A 22,399-nucleotide genomic window follows, 5' to 3' on the forward strand; every position below is an offset into this window, starting at 1 on the left:
AATAAAGCATAGTTCTGTCTTATTTGACACCCCAAAACATCAGTGACCGAGCAAGCAGCGTGCTGGAGGTGCAATGCCTGATCTTGCTTTTCAGAAGGCTGAAGATTTTAATTTCATTCTGAGAAAGTAAAAGTGGAGAGTCCCTTGGTAGCAAGCATAGAAGGAAGTTTGTTATTTGAGACAGGGGCTTATCATGTAGCCCCGGCTGGACCGGAACTTACTCTGAAGACCAGGCTGGCTTTGAACTCACAAAGCTCTGCCTGCCTCTGCCTCTTGAGTGCTGGGATTATAGTTGAATGCTTCCGCACCAGCGCCAGCAGTTTGTATTATTATTTTTTAAAAGAGATTTTATTTATTATGTATACAATGTTCTGCCTACATGTAATGCCTGCATGCCAGAAGAGGGCATTAGATCACATTATAGATGGTTGTGAGCCACCATGTGGTTGCTGGGAATTGAACTCACAACCTTTGGGAGACCTGACATGCTCTTAACCTTGAGCCATCTCTCCAGCCCCAGTTTGTATTCTTGATCAGCTCTCAGTTAACACTGTAGCTTCTGCTTTGTTCGTGGAAAGCTGTGTGACTTCATTTATAAACTGTCTTGAAATTGCCGATGGAAGAGCCTTAAAAAGAAAACAACAGCTGGGCAGTGGTAGCTCATGCCACTTGGGAGGCAGAGGCAGGTGGATCTCTGTGAGTTCGAGGCTAGCCTGGTCTACAGACCAAGTTCTGGGACATTCAGGACTACATAGAGAGACTGTGTCTTGAAAAACCAACCAACCAGCTAAACAAACAAATAACCACAAACAAAAATGAACCAAATACCCCCAAAACAACAACAACAACAACAACAACAGCAAACCCCACCGATCCTAGGGCTGACACAGTTCAGTGGTCAGGAACATGTACTGCTCTTGGAGAAGAACAAGAGTGGAAAGAGTCTTAGAGATGTCCCCAGCATTATTTTTAGTAATGTATCTGAGGTAAGAGCGGCCACTCTTTTCACTTTTCAGGATTCCTGGGTACAGCTCCTGGTCATTTGAGGATGTCCTCTAGAAAGGATTCTTTGCTTCCTCTAGGCAGGCTAGTGGTGACCTGGGTCTCACTGTTTGGATGTAGAATCAGTGACTGTGGTGGCCTAAGTAAGGTTAAGGACACATCCTGAGTGTATCAACTATGGGCCTGCTTCTGAGACTGTCCCAGCTGAGACCTGTGGCAGTAAAGGGGTTGCACTCAGAAAGGAAGGCAGCTCAGTGTAGGGACAAAGAACTCCTCACAAGGTCCCAAGCCCTCCTGGGCAAATGACTTGGTATCCTTGAGCAGACATGCTCAGGAGACTGCCTGGGGAGTGGAATGTGTTTCCTGCTGGGTGGCAGGTGCATGTGAGACTGGGATGGCCGTTGGACAGCAGGCTTCTCTCTGCTCCATGGTTACATTTTGTTTGAGATGTTTGGAAGTTTCACAACAGTTGGGTGATTACATCCAAAGGATCTAGATTTCTGGGCGTGGTAGTGCAGGCTTGTGATCCCAGCAGTAAGGGGGTTGTACTAACCGACTTTGTGTTAACTTGACACAAGTAGAGTCATCAGAGAGGAAGGGCCTCAGTTGAGGAAATGCCTCCGTGAGATCCAGCTGTAAGGCATTTTCTCAATTAGTGATCAACGAGGTAGGGCCTGGCTCATGGTGGCTGGTGGTGTCCCTGTGTTGGTGGTCCTTGGTTCTATAAAAGCCTCTTCATGTCCTCTGCATCAGCTCCTGCCTCCAGGATCCTGTCCTGACATTCTTCAACAGTGAACAGCAATATGGACGTGTAAGCCAAATAAACCCTTTTCTCTCCTACTTGCTCTTTGGTTATGGTATTTTATTTTATTTTATTTTATTTATTTATTTTTTACAGCAATAGAAACTCTGACTAAGACAGGGGCTGAGGCAGGGGGATGATGAAATAAGAATGACTTGAGCTACAGTGAGACCCTGCCTCAAAATCAGTCTGTATTTTGTTGAATTTGTCAGAATCTGACCCGAGTTTCTATATGACAGTTGGCGTAGCGGCTGTCCCATTCTCACGCCTTCAGCAATTGATTCTGTGTGGATCCTGAGGGCACGTGGTCGTCTAACCCTTGATGTAGTTAAAACAACAACAAAACCCAACTGACAAAACCAAAAAACAAGACCAACCAACCAAACCAAACCTAACTTCACTGACCAACAAAAAAAAAAACCCCAAACCAAACAAAAAACAAAACAAAACATAAAACTCCTAACCTGACTGAACATCTTTTAAATGCAGAATTAGGATATGTCAGACTTCATCTCCTGAGGTGGTCTGAATGAGAATTACTCCTCCTCGCCCCCCCTCCCCCCATGCCTTTCATACTTTTGAATACTTGGTGCCCAGCTGGTAGTACTGTTAGGAGGTGTGGCCTTGTTGAAGGAGGCGTGTCACTGGGTGCAGGCTTTGAGATTTCAAAAGCCCACCCAATCCCCAGTTTGCTTCCTCTGCCTCATGCTTATAATCAAGTATGAACTCTCACCTCCTGCTCCAACACCATGCCCACCTGGCCTAATGTCACACTCCCACCACGATGGCCACCTGGCCTGATGCCACATCCCCACCATGATGGCCACCTGGCCTGATGCCACACTCCCACCATGATGGCCACCTGGCCTGATGCCACACTCCCACCATGATGGCCACCTGGCCTGGTGCCACACTCCCACCATGATGGCCACCTGGCCTGATGCCACACTCCCACCATGATGGCCACCTGGCCTGATGCCACACTCCCACCATGATGGCCACCTGGCCTGATGCCACACTCCCACCATGATGGCCACCTGGCCTGATGCCACACTCCCACCATGATGGCCACCTGGCCTGGTGCCACGCTCCCACCATGATGGCCACCTGGCCTGATGCCACGCTCCCACCATGATGGCCACCTGGCCTGATGCCACGCTCCCACCATGATGGCCACCTGGCCTGATGCCACACTCCCACCATGATGGCCACCAGGCCTGGTGCCACGCTCCCACCATGATGGCCACCTGGCCTGATGCCACGCTCCCACCATGATGGCCACCTGGCCTGATGCCACGCTCCCACCATGATGGCCACCTGGCCTGATGCCACGCTCCCACCATGATGGCCACCTGGCCTGATGCCACACTCCCACCATGATGGCCACCTGGCCTGGTGCCACACTCCCACCATGATGGCCACCTGGCCTGGTGCCACACTTCCACCATGATGGCCACCTGGCCTGATGCCACACTCCCACCATGATGGCCACCTGGCCTGATGCCACACTCCCACCATGATGGCCACCTGGCCTGATGCCACATTCCCACCATGATGGCCACCTGGCCTGGTGCCACGCTCCCACCATGATGGCCACCTGGCCTGGTGCCACGCTCCCACCACGATGGCCTCCTGGCCTGATGCCACACTCCCACCACGATGGCCACCTGGCCTGGTGCCACACTCCCACCACGATGGCCACCTCGCCTGGTGCCACACTCCCACCACGATGGCCACCTGGCCTGGTGCCACACTCCCACCACGATGGCCACCTGGCCTGGTGCCACACTCCCACCACGATGGCCACCTGGCCTGATGCCACACTCCCACCACGATGGCCACCTGGCCTGGTGCCACACTCCCACCACGATGGCCACCTGGCCTGGTGCCACACTCCCACCACGATGGCCACCTGGCCTGATGCCACACTCCCACCACGATGGCCACCTGGCCTGGTGCCACACTCCCACCATGATGGCCACCTCGCCTGGTGCCACACTCCCACCATGATGGCCACCTGGCCTGGTGCCACACTCCCACCATGATGGCCACCTGGCCTGGTGCCACACTCCCACCATGATGGCCACCTCGCCTGGTGCCACACTCCCACCATGATGGCCACCTGGCCTGGTGCCACACTCCCACCATGATGGCCACCTCGCCTGGTGCCACACTCCCACCATGATGGCCACCTGGCCTGGTGCCACGCTCCCACCATGATGGCCACCTGGCCTGATGCCACGCTCCCACCATGATGGCCACCTGGCCTGATGCCACGCTCCCACCATGATGGCCACCTGGCCTGGTGCCACGCTCCCACCATGATGGCCACCTGGCCTGGTGCCACACTCCCACCACGATGGCCACCTGGCCTGGTGCCACACTCCCACCACGATGGCCACCTGGCCTGGTGCCACACTCCCACCACGATGGCCTCCTGGCCTGATGCCACACTCCCACCACGATGGCCACCTGGCCTGGTGCCACACTCCCACCACGATGGCCACCTGGCCTGATGCCACACTCCCACCACGATGGCCACCTAGCCTGGTGCCACACTCCCACCACGATGGCCACCTGGCCTGGTGCCACACTCCCACCACGATGGCCACCTCGCCTGGTGCCACACTCCCACCATGATGGCCACCTGGCCTGGTGCCACGCTCCCACCATGATGGCCACCTGGCCTGGTGCCACGCTCCCACCATGATGGCCACCTGGCCTGATGCCACGCTCCCACCATGATGGCCACCTGGCCTGGTGCCACACTCCCACCATGATGGCCACCTGGCCTGATGCCACACTCCCACCACGATGGCCACCTGGCCTGATGCCACACTCCCACCACGATGGCCACCTGGCCTGGTGCCACACTCCCACCATGATGGCCACCTGGCCTGGTGCCACACTCCCACCATGATGGCCACCTGGCCTGGTGCCACGCTCCCACCATGATGGCCACCTGGCCTGGTGCCACGCTCCCACCATGATGGCCACCTGGCCTGATGCCACGCTCCCACCATGATGGCCACCTGGCCTGATGCCACACTCCCACCACGATGGCCACCTGGCCTGGTGCCACACTCCCACCACGATGGCCACCTGGCCTGATGCCACACTCCCACCACGATGGCCACCTGGCCTGATGCCACACTCCCACCACGATGGCCACCTGGCCTGATGCCACACTCCCACCATGATGGCCACCTGGCCTGATGCCACACTCCCACCATGATGGCCACCTGGCCTGATGCCACACTCCCACCATGATGGCCACCTGGCCTGATGCCACACTCCCACCATGATGGCCACCTGGCCTGGTGCCACACTCCCACCATGATGGCCACCTGGCCTGGTGCCACACTCCCACCATGATGGCCACCTCGCCTGGTGCCACACTCCCACCATGATGGCCACAGACTCTGACCCTCTGGAATTGTGAGCCCCTAAATTAAGTGTTTTCTTTTATAAGTTGTCTTGGTCATGGTGTTTTGTTACAGCAATAGAAAAATAACTAAGTCGGCACATTTAAGGACTAAGCTGACATTTCAGCTTTGGTTAATGTCTGCCCAGTGGCTAGGATGGTTACGGGAGGGGAAGGTGAGCCCCTTGCTCTGGAGCTGGATTCCCACTGTGTTGTTTATTGCTGGCCCACCTTCCCTCTTTGCCACTTTTTACCAAGATGAGTAGGATATGTGTTTTGAAGCAACTGATGTGGGGTTTGCATTTAGAATAGAGAAAGCACACAAGAGACCAAGATATCTCATACATTAGAGTTAATACAGTTTATTATGTATTTAAAAAAATAAAGCCCTCTTTCCAGGAAGCTTGGTTCGCAAGGACAAATGGCAGGCACACATTGAAAAATAATTGTCTCTAAATCTTGCAGAGGCTCAGGTGTAATTAAAAAAAAAAAAGGCCTGTCCTTTTAATGAATACTTTCCTAAAAAAAAAATCGCACCTTATAATCGTCAATCAAATTAAAGTTGGATTATATGAAGTGGCAATGCTAGGTCTATTAGGTTTCTTTCTGGAAAAGTTCTGTGCTAGCCACCTGGGGATATTCAGAGCTTCAGAGTTTTCTCACTTATGGCTTTATAAATGTCCTCCGTCATGGGCACATATGATTTTGCCGCATCATCCAGGAAATACAAGGCGTCTTGGATGACTGTGGGGTTAAAGCCCTCTTGCATCAGGGTCACTTTGCGGTGTTTAAAAGTCCCAGTGATCTCAATGGTATCCTGCAAAAGATCACACAATCTCCATGTTAGCTGTGCTTTACAGTAAGTCAGTGTGCAGGGATAGGGTGGGGACGGTGGGGACTGGCAGCACGTGGCCTTCCTTTGTTCCAGTAAGAGCTGAGGAGCATGTGTCCACACCGCCCATTTGCAGAAGGTCCACACAGAGGCCTAGGTAAGAGAACTCCTCAGAGCAGAGGTTCTCAACCTGTGGGTCACGATCCCACAGGGCTCCCATATCAGCTGTCCTGCGCATCGGGTACCTACACTGTGATTCATAACAGTAGCAGAGTTTCAGTTATGATGTAGCAAGGATAATACTTTTATGGTTGGGAGTCACCGCAACCTGAGGAACTGTATTAAGGGGTCGCAGCGTTAGGAAGGTTGAGAAACACTGCTTTAGCACCTTAGGACCTCCATGTGGGTGCACAGCTGCCCACAGTGCAGACTCTGAGGAGAGGGGACACTGGAGAAGCTTCAGGTGGGATATCCTGGCTGTGAGTGAAAGAGTGAGAGGGGTTATTTACACTCAAGGGCATCTGTTTTCCCAGTCTATTTGGCTAAAGACTGTCTTCCATGTTATCAGCCCTTCATGAGCATCAACAGAAGTAGCCTTACACACTCAACACTTCTCAGGACCCTAAGACCTTGTCAAGTCCTCAGGAACATATCCACAGGGCTCAAAGTCCTCAAACGGGAGGACCGAACCAACTCCGGTGACACTTTGATAGTTCCAAGTTACTGATGATGCTCAACTCAAACTTGTCCTATAGAAAGGTGTTGAACGTCAGCAGACTTTGTGTTCTTCAAAACTGGAAACGACACGGCCGTGGATGGATCTCGGTGGCCAAATGCTTGCCTAGTGTAAGCAATGTCTTGGTGCTTTCCCCAGCACAGAAAGTAAGAAAAATAAACCAAAACCAGGAGGTTTGGATAAGTTCTACTTGATGCGACTCTGACACCTCACCAAACACTGACTCTGAGGTGAGTAAGCTGGCCTGCCACACCAAACACTGACTCTGAGGTGAGTAAGCTGGCCTGCCATTTAGGGAGGAAAAGATTGGGATGGGGCTTCTGTTTCTTCTTTCTGGCCTTTCCCCATCCTTACTGAACTCTGTCTGTGCATATGGCAAAAAAATTGGGCAAACATGGCCACCACAGAAGAAGGGGGTGGTTCCCTAAGAGAGCGCCTGGGGGAGACTTGAACTTGGGAACTCTCCTCACTTGTATTCTCAGGAAGCGAGGCCTCGCATAACTCGGCAGATACTCCGTAATGTGCTTAAAGAGTTTCTTTCCATCGAACTCATGGTTTTCTTTCATCTTGATCGAGGCCATCCCGATTCGACCCTCGTGATCTGCAAATAGAGTAAGAAAACATTAGCCGGTAATTTCACTCACGAGGCTCTGCCAGGTCAAAGACCTATGGACTGTGACAATGACAACCATTGGTTTTGTTTTTGTTTTTTGTTTCTGAATACTTTCAAGTTTTATTTCAAATGAGTGTCCACATTATTCTATGGCCACTATGCTATTGCTAGAAATATTAATTAATAACTAAGCAATAAAACTAATGCTAGATCTATGTTGACTCTTTACTATTAGCCGTGACCTATACTCAGTGTCTTCTCATTGAACCACAGCAACGGCCTTGTGAAGAGGTGCGGATGTTTATTTCAAGGATGAAGAAACTGAGATTTAAAGGCATCAACAGCTTGTCCAAGGTCAGACAGCAGGGAGTAGGCAGCATCAGAGACTGGTCCCTGCAGGTAGGCTTCAAATCCTGTGCTTACATTGTTACTCTTAGTAACTGTGTAGGACAGTGACTGAGCTGGTGGCTAAAGGGAATAGTTTTCTTTGGGGGCGGTTTGTTTGTTTTTGGTTTTTCGAGACAGAGTTTCACTGTGTAGCCTTGGCCGTCCATGCCCAGCTCTTTTGTTTTTTGATTCCAATAAAAACTCCTTGCTCCATAGCCAGGTGTGGTGGCAAATGTCTTTAATCTCAGCACTAGGGAGGCAGAGGCAGGTGGATGGCTGTGAGTTCGTGGCCAGCCTGGTCTCCAAAGCGAGTCCAGGACAGCCAAGGCTAACACAGAGAGACCCTGTCTTGAAAAACCAAACCAAACCCCTTCTTGCTCCACTGTCATGAATAACAGAGCTGGGCTTGTCATTTGGTTTACAGCCTTGGGTCTGTTGGGCCGTGGGCACAAATATTGCCTTTGAGAGTTATTTACTCACTCAAAGCTCCTAACGGCTTTGCCTCTCTGTGTTTCAGAGAGGCTTGTAGGGCAGGAGGGGTAAAGACAGGTGCAGGGGTGAGCTGCTTGCTGTGTGCCCTTCCGTTCTTGCCCAGCACTCTCAAGGGAACATACGCTGCACAGAGAAAACTGATCTCAACAGCAGGGCCCTTAGTGGAGGTGATTAGAACAATTACTATTGTTTGCTTGTGAGGACAGTGGTAATTAGGTATTAATGTACTTTCTCCCTGATCCAGCAGACCCAGTGGGAGCCCTGCATTCACTTCCCTGAACTACTTAGCCGTAATCAGATAGGAAGAAGGAGCTTGTCTTTGGTCACCTGGGCCCCAGAGTTTGAAATCTCTCCCATGGTGACTGTACCTTTATCCATTGCTCTAAACAACAACAACAACAACAACAACAATAACAACAACAACAACAACATGCCTCCTCATTCAGTTTTCTTCTGACCCAAAGGAGGAAGACAGGGCGCCAGACCCTTTTTTAAAGGGGTGCTGCATACCTGTCTCAGGGACCTCAAATGTCCCCAGTCTTGGAATTACAGCAGGAGCTGGTGCAGCAGAAATACTGCACTGACTGGCTCGTACTCCACGCCCTGGTAGTGGCGATGCCTAAACCAGAGGGAGGTGGGCCTGTTAGGCTTCTGCACTGACTCCTAGGGGTTGACTTTGACTAATTCAGTTCCAGGAAGAAGGTTTAGGCTAGGGCTAAAGATCAGTCCTGGCCAATTCTCAGGAGATGTACCACTGCCTACATACAAGGTTATTAAAACTAAAAATCAATTATAATTAAAAAAAGATTTATTTATTTTATTTATTGCATATGAGTGCTTTATCTGCAGAAGAGGGTATCAGATTACATTATAGATAGTTGTGAGCCACCATGTGGTTGCTGGGAATGGAACTCAGGACCTCTGGAAGAGCAGGTGCACTCTTAACCACTGAGCCATCTCTCCAGCCCCAAAATCAATTATAATTAGGTGAAGGAAAAAAAATTTAATTTTTCTGTTGTATTACCCATATATTAAGTACTTAGCAGCCACGCTGTGACTGTTGGCTACCCCACTGGATTTTTAAAAAATTTTTTTTGGTTTTTTTCAAGACAGGGTTTCTCTGTGTAGCCTTGTCTGTACTGAACTTGCTTTGTAGACCAGGCTGGCCTCGAACTCGCAGAGATCCACTTGCCTCTGCCTCCCGAGTGCTGGCATTAAAGGCATGCGCCACCACACCGGCCCCACTGGATATTTTCATCAACACAGAAAGGTTTAGTGAGAACCGGAAGTTCTAGAGAGCGCCCGGACTGTTGTGTGACGTCTCTGTTCTGGGTCCCAAACTAGCAGTTCTTCCGTGGTGCAAAAGTGAGAACTGCCGTTCACGGTCACTGCGGGGAGCACGGACACCTGGCTTGAGGAGGGCCTGATGCATTTACAGGCTTAGCTGCCTACTGTGGCCAGAGTGCAGGATGGCGTGCTCAGGATGATAGTGCGAATCTAAAGATTGTCAGGACTTCAGGGTTCACCGCTAACCTTTGGCTGCTGTAAGAATGTTGCCGGATTACCATACATCCTAGGACATTTTCACTGTGTTTAAATCAGCTTTGAATAGTGTGTGTGTGTGTGTGTGTGTGTGTGTGTGTGTGTGGTGTGAGAACTCTGGATGAGCTCAGAGCCTGTGCGTGCATGCTGGACCAGCACTCTGCCAGTGAGCCACACCCCTAGCCTAGTGTTTTTAAGAGTCACTAGAGCAGCAATTCTCAGCCTGTGGGTTGTGACCCCCCTTTTTTTTTTGCACACCAGATATTCACATTATGATTCATAGCTAGCAAAATTAACAATTGTGAAGTAGCAATGAAATAATTTTATGGTTGGGGGGCGGGTGCCACCACAACATGAGGAACTGCATTAAAGCGTCTCAGCATTAGGAAGGCTGAGAACCACTGTGCTGGAAGTATTTTTTTTAAAAAAAAAAGAAGTACAGCTTCGTGGGTCCACCCATTCAGCAGGTCTGTGTGGGGCTGACACGATTTTGGTTCCAGCAAGTTCTCATTTATGGTGATGTTGCCTGTCTGAGACTCCGTTTTGAGGAATACTGGGCTTTCAATTCACGTTCCAGATTTTCTCAGCTACCTAAGAAACGTATTAAGAGTTAGCACTCAGAAGCATACCCGCCACTATCAGAGGAGGCTATAAGGGCCTAGGGTGTCATGGTAGCTGACACTGTGACAGTCTGAGTAATGTTCTGTGCCCTGCCAAGACTCTGGGGCCTGAGATGTGGCTATGTTTTCCTTCACATCGTTGTCATTAGAACACAGGGATACCCCGCCCCGCCCCCCCATGCTGCTGCTGGAAGTGCAAATCAGTATGGTGGTGTCTTGAACAAAACTGAAAGCAGATCCAACACGGGGCCCAGCTATCCCATTCCTGGGTGTTTACACAAAGGACTCCGACTCGTCACAGAGACAGTTGCACATCAGTGAGATTACAGCATAGTTCACAACAGATGAGTTATGGAAACAAGCCAAGTGAATAAGAAAATGCAGTATATGTCCATAATGGGATATTTTTCAGCCACAATGAGGACTGAGGATTGCAGAAAGACGGACAAAACTGGAGACAGTTATACAGAGTGGATCAGTCAGTGTCAAAAGCAAGTGTTATGTATTTTCTCTCATTTGTGGTTCCTGGGTTTTATGGATATATACATAAAATCATCATGTATATAGGGTGGGGAAGCAGAAATCTGGATGGTGGCAGGATGAGAAAAAAGAGAATGGCATCTAGGGAGAATACACTATATATATTATATAATTGCATGGGAAAAAACTTTAACAAAAATAAATAAGCAGGTGTTGCACGATAAACGATTTAAAACAGTTTCAGGAAGTCCCTGAAACTTATCAGATTTACTAGGCCCCGCCACAGTAAGCAATAAAGACTGCCGAGACGCGCTCTCAGACAAGCCAATGTGCACAGAAGACTCTCAGACCAGACAATTTTCCTGTAAGAAACCAGCTGGGCTGCCTGGAAGAGGGTTAGATCAACCGAGGCACCTGGAAAAGACGCTCTCCAACCTGTCAGGTTGCCCACAGGCTGCGCACTATGCTCCAGGTCCCTAGCTTTGTGAGTTGTCACCCACGCTGAGGTGGGGCTTGGTGATGCAGTTGTCTTAGAGTCACTTCTGCTCCTGTAAGTAAGCTTCACCCCTATTCCTGTAAGTAACCCCAATAAAACTCATTGATTCACCATGTTGGACTTTGGTTGTGTCTGTACTTTGGTCTGTCATGGGCTCCCTATCTGGGGTGAGTAGATGTGCGTGTTGTGTTTCCTCAGGAAAAGATTTGACACGCAACACGTGACCCTGTCAATGTGCAGGAAAAGGCCCTTTGTGTTCTACTTTAATCAAAGGGTGAGAATGCCCAAAACTTAGTTTTGGAGACAAAAATAGCCTGACACCTTATATTGACGCATTGACTTTACAACTTTAATCCTCTCTAATATCTGCAATTAAAAATGGCTGATATGGCAACCTTGTATACGATTGATAAGTATATTTGATATTTATGAAACTGAGATAAATTAGTTCTGACAATTTCAACCGCAAGGCCAGCAATTATTCCCAATTTGAGGGAGCTGTGAAACGGCCAGCAGGTGTTGGAGTGAGCCTTCTTTCCACCCTGCTGGTGAAGGCAGATCTGTAGCTCCCTCAGTGTCTCCATGAGAACCCTGAAACTCAAGAGTCTGGCCTGCTCTTAGGAACCTGCCCTACAAGAAGAGCCTGAACAAAATCGGCTCCTTCCCAGCTTTCTTCCTAGAGACTATGACTGTTCCTCCTTGCGTCTCTGACTTCAGAGGCAATACGCCATTCTGCGGCCCTCAAACTCTCAAGGCACGTCAAACCAGGAGGCTTCCCCAGCCTTAGAACCCTAAATTAAGCAGCAGCTAAAACACAGAGGCAGGCCAGTTCAGATGCACTGAATTGCTTTGACAGTGGAATCAGAGAGTCACTCTCTAACCCCTGGTGGCTGACTGCCATTTCACTGTCCTGGCAGCAGGAAAAAGCAAGACAGACCTCGGTTTGCCCTTATGGTAGCATAGCGTCTTCTCCATACCTGGCACGGGCACTCCGTAAACGTTCACTTCCTCAACAAAATCAACCAGTCCCACTATGTCCGCGACTTCAGTGGTAGCTACGTTCTCTCCTTTCCACCTGAGAGAGAAGAGGCAGAGTTAGCCGAGGCCACACTGGCTTTCCTTCTAGTTAGTGTTTCTTTCAGATCTCAGTCAGGTGGCTGGTCCTCCCATTCTGGCTCCTAAAACCCTCACCTCATTTGTAGCGTTCTGTTCGCAGCAAAGAGGGTACAGACCTAGATAATAAAATGCACGATTTCACTCTCGTCACACAGAACATAACAGAGAGCATTGTGTTCAAATGGGAAATCCAGACCTGGTTAAGAAAGTCCCTGGATGTCAGAAAGGAATCTCAACTCCTTTTTGCTTTGTTTAGGCCCCTCACTTTTCTTTTTTTTAATATCTAATTTAATTCACCTAGTGGATTTTTTTGGGGGGCAGAATTTCATATTTCAAGTTCTCACCATAAGAAAGCTTTTAGCTAAAAAAGAAAAAAAATGCCTTTTTAAAAAAATTAATAGAGATTGTAATGTTAAGGCCTACCCAGGTGCTATTTTTCATTTAATTAAAAATTAGAGGTTTCACAAAAATAATCTTTAGATCTCTGAAAAGCACCTTTATGTATGCATGCATATGTGCGTGCGTGCGCATGTGTGTGTGTGTGTTCTGTGCATGTGTGTGTGGAGGCTGGAAGAAAATGTAGAGTGCTTGTCCTCAGGCACTGTCCACTCTTTTAAAAAGATCTCTTGCTAGCATGGAGCTCAGCACATTGGTCAGAGTGGCTGAGTAGCCAGCCGGCTCAGGGATTTGCCTGTTTCTGCTTTCCTAGGGTTCGAGTACAAACATGTGCCATCAAACCCAGCTTTTAAAATGTGGGTCCTGGGGACTGAACTCTGTTCCTTGTGCTTGCATGGCAAGTGCTGTATTATCTAGGTCCTCAGCTTCCCAAAGTAACTTCTTAATGAGGGTGGCATACGGGTCCCTGGGCGAGACAATGTTAGGGATTGAGTTAGTGCTGAGGACCAACCAGACTCTCAGGAAAGTGGGTGAAAGAATGATTAACTTGGGACTTCTTTTTTCAAACAAACATCTATTGCTTTTGTAAGCCAATTTAAAAAAAAAAAAAAAAGGAGGGGGTTAGTATTGGTGGCCAGGGCTGTGGTGATGTAACCTTGATCTTTCTACTGCAGTCAGCCAAGTTCCACGCTTGCTTGATTCACTCACTCAAGGGTGACCTGTACCAGACACTGCAGTGGGTCCTTTCTGGGACATTCCTATCTCAGCAAATCCACACAGGAAGGAAGCCTCTGCCGGGGGCTGGAGGACTTAGCTATCGTTGGAAATTCATGTCACTGCTGACCAAAATGACTCCTAAACTTCCTTATGCTAGCCTGGGGGTCGTGTGGGAAACCATCTGGTTGGAGATGGATGAAGGCTCTGAGCCTCCCACTTCTTCAGCCAGATCAACTTCGCATTAATTTGCACTTGTTTTAAATCTAAAAGCAAAAAGCTGTCTGATTAGAAATATGTGAAAAAAAAAAATCCCTGGCTATCCTAAGAGCGTCCACTAAATATGCGGGCCATGAAAGAGCCGTTGGGTGGACTTCAGGCTCCAGAAACAAGGAAGAGATGGCCTGCCTTTATTTTCTTTTGTGCTGTAGAGAGACACTCTGTATTTTACTCCTTATTCTCTGGGAACGTAGGAGGTGAAATCGCACGTAAGAGACAGGGAAGGACAGAAGCATTTTGGGAAAGTGGCATCTGATTCTGACTGAGGAACAGGCCAAAGTGTGCGAAGTATTTTGTTTTGGGTTCAATAATTCAGAGACACCAACCGGAATGTGTCTCCAACTCTGTCATGGAAATAGACGAAGTTTTCACGGTCGATCATTAGGAGGTCCCCACTGTTGAAATAGAGGTCTCCTTTCTTGAAGACGTCTCTGAGCTTTTTCTTTTCTGTCTGAGCCTTCCCTCCAGCGTAGCCATTGAATGGTGTAAGCTGTGTGATTTTGCAAATCAAGAGTCCAACCTCACCTGAGACAGAAGAGAGTAAACTGGGTTTTGTGTTGTTTTGTTCTTGGTGAAGAGATAAGCACATTTTATTATCATCCTTATCCTTAAACTGATAGCTTATTGATGGCAATAAGCTGGCCTTATACCCATATTCATACATACCATTTTGTGGTTGAATGTGAAATGGCCCCCCTGCAGGGCCGTGTGCTTGAACTTGATCCCCAGCTGGTAATGCTTACTTGGAAGGCTGGGGGCCCTTTATGAGGTAGAGCCTCACTATAGGGTTCCATGTCCTGTCTGTGCTCTGTGTCCTCACTGTGTATGCAACGTGACCACATTGTGTCTTTTCTACTGTGAGCCAGGACAAGCTCTCCCTCCCCCAAGATGCTTCCTGTCACGCGTTTGACTCCAGCAGCAAGAAAAGGAGCAGATACAGATCCTGTTCGTGCACGCGCTATCTCACAGACACACATTCCAAAAACGTAACCTGCATGGCCTCCCAATTATAATCACCTTACTGCTAATCTTTCATTTAGTACTGACTCCTACACATAATTAGACAACTGCATAGCGGGTAGAAGCATAAACATAAGGTCCACATAAGGCTTTGTAGCCATAGATGTCTAGACCTTTCCACAAAGTACCTTACAAGCAAGGTGATCAACCAGCTTGAAGGTGTAATTATATGTTAAGGTAAGCCAGTGCATTTTCTGTAATTTATATATTTTTGTGAACACTTCAATAAAGACATTGTCCGGCTAATTTTAATATAATTTATTGGTAATTCTATGTTAGTTCTTAAATGCTGCTTAGAATAATTGTGCACACAGTTAATTGCGCAAAAGGTTCACAGTACCTTTGGGGACTTTGATGCAGTATCCATTTGCGTCACGGATGGGCTCCTCCTTCTCCACGTCATACTTAATCAGCTCGTATCTGACAACTTTCTACCAAAATGAAAAATATCATTTGAGCACATCAGCTGAGTTATTACAAAGAGTGCGGGAAGGACAACACATACCATACAACAAATCTTCAGTGCACAGCATGGGTGCAATTTTGCATCTGCCGTCACCACCCAGATTCAGATAGAAAGCATTCTCATTTCCCTGGGCAAGTTACTTTCTGCCCTTGTTAGTTAGTCACCATTCTGACTTTTATCACCACCAATCAATTTAAAACCCAGCAAGGAAGTGTAGGCCTGTATGTGTTATTTCAGTTACTATGTCTGCGGGACATGAGCCCACGCTGATGCTCTTCTCAGTGGTGTTGCTGTGGAGGGTACTGAAGACAGAGCCCAGACCTTGTACAAGCCAAGTGAGCGCCCCACCTCTGGGCCTATCTCCAGCCCTACAGGCTCACTTTTGTTGACATTCAATTTTCTCTTGTATAAATATACTACGCTTATTCTGTTAATGGATATTTTTATGAGTACTTGGATTATTTCTAGTTTTGGTCCATTATAAATAAAACTGTTAGGAGCATTCTCTTTTGGTGGGCAGATTACAAATGGATTTATAGTCTTATTTAATTGTGTCTTATTATGTTACCATCAGATGGCTGGTACCTTCAACCCCAGGGACACACTAATCAATATATCTAAGGATCAAAGCAAAAATGACTTCAAGCTCATAACTATGAAGTTCTTAAAAGGCTATCACAGTTAGTGTCATGGCACGTACCTGTAATCCCAGCTACTTGGTGTGTGTATGTGTGTGTGCATATGTGTGTGCATGCGCCTGCATGTGTGTGTATGTGTGTAGGGGTGCTGAAGTATGGGAAATTTAGCAAGAGTTTATTCTAAAATAGAAGTTTTTTTTTTTTTTTTAACAGGCCTGGGCTGTGGCTTGGTGGTAAATGCCTGTCTAGACTGTGCAAGGTCTTCGGTTCAGTCCCTGCACTAACAACTAAAACCAACTACAGCCCAAACACCAGACTCTATCTTAATATAGTATGACAGCAAAAGAATTTATACCAGCATAACACTAAGCATATTATTTTTCCTTCCTTATGGAAACCAGCAAGTACAACAGTATTTTGATATAGTTTCTAGCTGTGTTTAATGTGCCAACTTCAAACTCAGCTTCATTAAAACCAAGTGACGCTTTGTGGTGGTGGCGCACACCTTTAATCCCAATAGTTGGGAGGAAGAGGCAGGCAGATCTCTTGAGTTCAAGGTCAGCCTGGTCTCCAGAATGAGTTCCAGGACAGTCAGAGCTATTTGGAGAAATCCTGTCTCAAAAAGCAAGGCAAAACAAAACAAAACAAAAATCCATACCACCACGACCACCAAAAACCCAAGTGGCACTTTTGGGCATCAAATGCACACTGATTTAATTTATAAGAAAAACAAAAGTTTTGCCTTTGTAATTAATGTTTCTTTCCACATTAACTGCTGAGATACCTTGATAAAAAGTATTCTCTCTTTCCTTTTTAAAGGAGTTTGTTTAATGTAGAAAAAAAATGACAATAAAGACAGGGCAACCAATGGATGAGAAAGCAAAGGCTAGTGGTGCATTTGTACATGGGTAAGGAGAAGTTTGGTAGAAAACAAATTTCCATAAAAGTCCCCTCTCCGAGGCCAACAGTAGCAACACCGCCAGCTTGCTTGGGGTTAGCCTTGATCTCCATGGCTGTGCTAGTCACACTGGCCTGACCCCAACTTCCCAGCCTATCTCAGGGTGGCTCAGCAGGATTGTCACGATGGTAGAACTATCTGTTTTGCTGAGGGTGGTGTCACTGACACGTGCCTACTGAACACCTGCAAGGCAGCTGTTCCTGTCAATGACAAACACTGTGGAATCGAAAATTTTGCTTTATTGACATTTAAATATTTATACATAACTAGAGGCAGCATAGTTCTGGAGGTCAGGGAGTGAGCTGCACAGTGTGGGGTGTGGTCCCATTGCTGGGGAGGACCCTTGGACTTGGGAATGCCTTGTGCTCCAACCAGAGTATAAGAAATGGAAGGCTTAATTAAGCCCAGGGTTATCACAGAGCAGGGATTTTGCATAAATTACTCAGCAAATCTTTTTCCTTACTAACCTTGAGTTTGGGCTAGCCCGTAGGCTCAGTCTTTTGTTTTATCTCTGTTTCAAGATAATCAAACTGAGGTCTAAGGAATGTACGTAACTTCCCAGGAGACTCAGCTCGCGTGAGGTGCCACTCGGATCTGCCTTTCAGAGCCACAGTGCTTAGCATATGGACTACCTGCTCTCATACTTCATTGGTCAGTCCCTGGGGTCAAAGGCCATCTCAGAGCTCTGCTGTGGCTATTTTCCAGTCAGAGGCATGATGACAACAGGTCAATATCCATGGTTTATCCTTGGACTGACTGACTGACTGACCACCAAGAAACCAGACTCTTCCGAGTCCCCAGGCTATAGAACAACAGAGAGAGGGAAGAGGAATAAGATCCATCTTTCTGATGGACCTATGAGGAGGACACATGTGTTGGGCAGAACATCTCGGTTCTCTTGAAGATCTGGGCTGCTGGTCTTAAATAACCCTGCACAGCTTTTATAAAACACCAGGGCCTTGTCTCAAAACAACCAAGCCCAAAGTAGGAGGGGGCTGGGAACCTACAGCCCTAGGTATAAAGAATTCCCCATGTGATTTCCATGCACATCTCAACTAAAGGGAAATACTGCATTCCACAGTGTATGGTAAACTTATGAAAAGGGTAACCTTCAAGTTTTTCAGGTACAAACGAAGGGAGGAACACATCATACAGACTGCAAATGCTAAAAGAAATGACTTGCTGAGTCTGAGGTGAACCCAGAAGGCCGCCATTATAGAGAATGGGCAAAATTCTCTTGGTGGCACTGATGGGACATGGTTCTGATGCTACATCATGGCGTAGCTTTGAAGGGGTCTATTCTGAAAGCCAGCTTTCACACGCTCATGTTTTCAGTGTACTTAACCCTTTGCAGGTAGTTTGCTCTTCCAACAGCGCCGATTTTTCTTGGATAATTCAGAAAGCCAATGTTGCCTTCAGTGGCAGCGTAGAACTCATAGACGTGAATGTCCCCAAATCTCCTGATAAACTCTTTCCACACATCTCCCCGTAAGCCGTTTCCCAGCGCTATTTTCACTTTGTGGTCACGGTCATTTGGCTTCTGTGGTGACACAGAGAAAGTAGACAGTGTTAACATTCTGAGGGTGTGTATTTATGCAATCATTGTATTCAGATGACATATTTAATTTATGGTGATAATTATCCTTATTTAATTTCACATTTGTGTCCATTACACATTCATCTTAATGTATGCCTTGTCTATCACTCACAAACACAATCCCCTCTTTCTGCCACATAAGCATTGTAGTCCGGAATGCTGATTTAATAATAAAAAGTATTATATTTTCCATTTTGACTTGAGGCAAGACGAAACAACCAGATGAACCAGGAATATGAACATTTAACTCTCATCTAGTGTGAGATGTTAATAATTTTCTTATGGGGCTGGTGAGTGCCAGTGCATTTCAGGAAGGGATGTGCTCATGAGGAACTGTCAGAAAGGGGCATGCTCTGCTACATGGAGGGTTCTGGGTATTTCTCTTGGTAAAGCAATAGCTCTTATGTGGCAGTGAAGAACACGGGGACCCAGCTGGGATGGGGGAGAGTCGGGAGCACTTCACTTAAACCATTAAAGAGCAACAACACTAAAGACTGGAGAGAAGTCTGGGCCACATCCACCAGGTGTGACTGGAGTCACAAGACCCTGCTGCGGCTGAACTTACACAATGAGCCATCTTGAAAGGACGAGAAAGGAAGCAGCAGCAAGCTGGCTTCCAGCTGCTCAGGTGGCCTGGGAGGAAGAGGTTTTGCCATAAATGAAAATCAGAGAGAAAAAGTTATTCTGTGTGTAAGGACCTAGGCAGACCTGGTGACATTTAGAGGTTTCTGGGCGGGGGCCATGCTGCTGCCTACATTCACCGGCACCTGTTAGATACCTACAGAGATGGCCCGGCCAATGACAGTTTTAAGGCACATGGTGAAGTTTGTAAGGCAAATTATCTTCACTAGGAGACCATAGCTTGGTGGAAAAGACAGGTAACTAGAGAATGTTTAACTTTTCACTTGTAAAATTGCGCCTTTATTTGAACAGAAAACAACCTGGGACAGCATAGACTGCCAGAAAACAAGAGCTCTCCTCTCCCATCAAATGGAAACTGTTTGCTTAAAACACGGCCCGCGGTGGCAGCGGTGTGGTGGTGTTGTGGTGTTGTGGTGTTGTGGTAGTGTGGTGGTGTGGTGGTGTGGTGTTGTGGTGGTGTGGTGTTGTGTTGTGGTGTTGTGGTGGTGTGGTGTGGTGTTGTGGTGTTGTGGTGGTGTGGTGGTGTGGTGTTGTGGTGGTGTGGTAGTGTGGTGTTGTGGTGTTGTGGTGTTGTGATGGTGTGGTGGTGTGGTGGTGTGGTGTTGTGTTGTGGTGGTGTGGTGGTGTGATGGTGTGGTAGTGTGGTGTTGTGTTGTGGTGGTGTGGTGGTGTGGTGGTGTGGTGTTGTGGTGGTGTGGTGTTGTGTTGTGGTGTTGTGGTGGTGTGGTGTTGTGTTGTGGTGGTGTGGTGGTGTGGTGGTGTGGTGGTGTGGTAGTGTGGTGTTGTGGTGTTGTGGTGGTGTGGTAGTGTGGTGTTGTGGTGGTGTGGTGGTGGTGGTTCTGCTGCTGTTGCCGCTCTTCCTCCCCGCTTCCTACAGCCCAGGCTGGACTTCAACTTGTAGCAATCCACGTGCCTCAGCCTCCTCCTCTACTGTGGAAGCTACCCTGCCCAGCTCTTTCATTATTTCCTAGAGAAAGGACTTTGGAATACAGTCAAGAGAGCGAGCAAGAGAGAGTGAGAGCGTGTGCACGAGAGGGGGGGGGAGGGAGGGAGGGAGAACACTAGCTGTTGACTTTCTCTAAGAAGGACAGACTGGCAAACAGAAGACAAATCAAAATAAACTTCAAATTGGTTCCATAGAGAAGGAGCTAGAAGCAGCTCAGGAAACAAGCACAGACTTGCTTTTTAAGAGGCATGATGGGTCAAAGGACTTCGGTGGTGAAGCTCCTTGCGGCTTTCTGGCTAGAGAGGTGGACAGCGACTGCCACTGAAGAAAATGAGTCCCTCCCCTCCGCCATTCTTGTGAGGAGACTGTTAGAGAGTGGTCAGAGGCCTCAAGGCCAAGCGCTTGGAGCGGTCTCGCCCCTGTACAAGGCCTGAGTGTTCTGACTGCTTAGAAATACAATCTCTTCATCAGCGTCGTGGCTCCACAGGTCACTGTGTGCTCGCTCACAGCTACCAGTCAGGAGGTAGACGGTACGTCTGTTTGCTAGTGTCGGTTTGTGTTGGCTGCTGTTCTGGAACACCCATCACCGGTCATTTTCTAACATTAACACTAATTGTAGGGTTCCCCTACCGATAAAATATTATTCTCAGAAAGGACTGTCTAATTTTCAGAGAGTTCCCTTCCTACTCTCTTTCACGGGAACTCTGAGACTAAAACATCCCAGTAATTGAAAAGTACTTATTTCCACTTACCAATAACCTGATCTTGGTGCCCACCTGTACTCAGGCCTTTCCACGTGTAAACTCAAGACGTTACTCATTCCATGGGCAGCCCGTGCTCACTTCTCCCCCCCACCCCGCATACCTAGCTCACTTCCTTGTTTGCTAGCCCCGCCCCTCTTTCATTACTAGACTTGTCTTCCTTGGAGACCAACTATATCTCTGAAGCCTGCACAGGGCTTGGGCCTGTGTTTTGCAGACAGCACAATCTCTGTGTTTAAACAAGTAACCTGCACCAGGGAGTGCTCAGTCGTTATCCCATGGCTGGGGCATCCGCACAAGCACAGGGCAAAGGGTGAAGGTGCCTAGGTGTGTGGGCAGCTGGCCAGCCCCACAGGTGCAGCAAGACACCTGTGGGTGGCAGGTAGCTGGGTTTATAATCATAATACCACGGGCTCAGTTTTCACAGTACAGCCCAGGGGATCCTATTACATTAGCAGAGGGATTAAGGTTGGAAGGCTAGAAGTGTCCTGGACACATAGGAGATCCGGGAACTTCTAAGAAGCTCTTTTTTTTTTTAAATTTTGTTTTTTGCTCACCTGTAGCTGAGAGTGGGGTGTAACTAACTCATGTACATCCTTCCCTTGGGGATCCGGGTCTTCTTTACCACCTGTGCCTCTTCCTAAGGATGTGACCTGTGGGTCATTGTGTCTATCGTTTTTTCTCCTTTGTCTCCTACATCGAAGCTGAGACATGCAAACATACCCGGGACTTAGGTTCCCACTGGGATTTAGTGACTAATCAAAGGTAAGGGGGTCAGGGTGTCCTGGGAGGGAATGCAGGGAACCAGAAAATTAAAGTAAGTAGAGTATTTTCACAGAGGGCTTGTCTGTGTGTCAGCATTTGGTCTGTATTGTCTTAGTTAAGTTTCTAAAATCCACCGGGCGAGACAGATCAGGGATTATTTGTCATATATTAAAAAAAAAAAAGAAAGAAAGAAAGAAAGAAAGAAACAGAGCCCTGGAAAGCTTACAGTGAAGAGCCTGGAGTCACAAAGATAGAAAAAAAAAGCTGCTCCAAGAATCAAATACACACCACATATACACACCACGTATACACACCACGTATACACACCACGTATACATACCACGTAGCTTCAGACGGCACTCTCTTCAGAGACAGGGGGATAAGAAGTTCAAAGTCAGCCGGGTGTGGTGGTGCACGCCTTTAATCCCAGCACTCGGGAGGCAGAGGCAGGGAGATCGCTGTGAGTTCGAGGCCAGCCTGGACTACAAAGTGAGTCCAGGACAGTCAAGGCTACACAGAGAAACCCTGTCTTGAAAAACAAACAAACAAAAAAAAGCCATCCTCAGACTGCTCAGAGTTTGAGGCCAGAGGCCAGCCTGGGGGGATCTTTTGAAAGAAAAAAAAAAAAAAAGAAAAAAAGAAGGAAGGAAGAGAAAAGAAGAATAAAATGAGGGG

The 22,399-nt window shown here is 47.8% G+C and overlaps 1 protein-coding gene across 1 annotated transcript in view; it reads right to left on the reverse strand.

Annotated features, from left to right (window-relative positions):
- Window positions 1-5,565: 5,565 nt before the first annotated feature.
- Window positions 5,566-22,399, reverse strand: part of SLC27A2 (solute carrier family 27 member 2) — a 37,709-nt gene continuing 20,875 nt past the window's right edge. Inside the window, exons 5-10 of the mRNA XM_084775507.1 lie at window positions 18,359-18,553; window positions 15,292-15,382; window positions 14,258-14,456; window positions 12,404-12,501; window positions 7,267-7,397; window positions 5,566-6,045 (exon numbers count right to left, since the gene is read on the reverse strand). Coding sequence (XP_084631633.1) covers window positions 5,869-6,045; window positions 7,267-7,397; window positions 12,404-12,501; window positions 14,258-14,456; window positions 15,292-15,382; window positions 18,359-18,553 — 891 coding nt within the window. The 3' untranslated portion in view covers window positions 5,566-5,868. The remainder of the gene's footprint in view (window positions 6,046-7,266; window positions 7,398-12,403; window positions 12,502-14,257; window positions 14,457-15,291; window positions 15,383-18,358; window positions 18,554-22,399) is intronic.

Source organism: Acomys minous (assembly GCF_964271855.1).
Source record: "Acomys minous genome assembly, chromosome: 3".
NCBI classification, from domain to species: Eukaryota; Metazoa; Chordata; class Mammalia; order Rodentia; family Muridae; genus Acomys; species Acomys minous.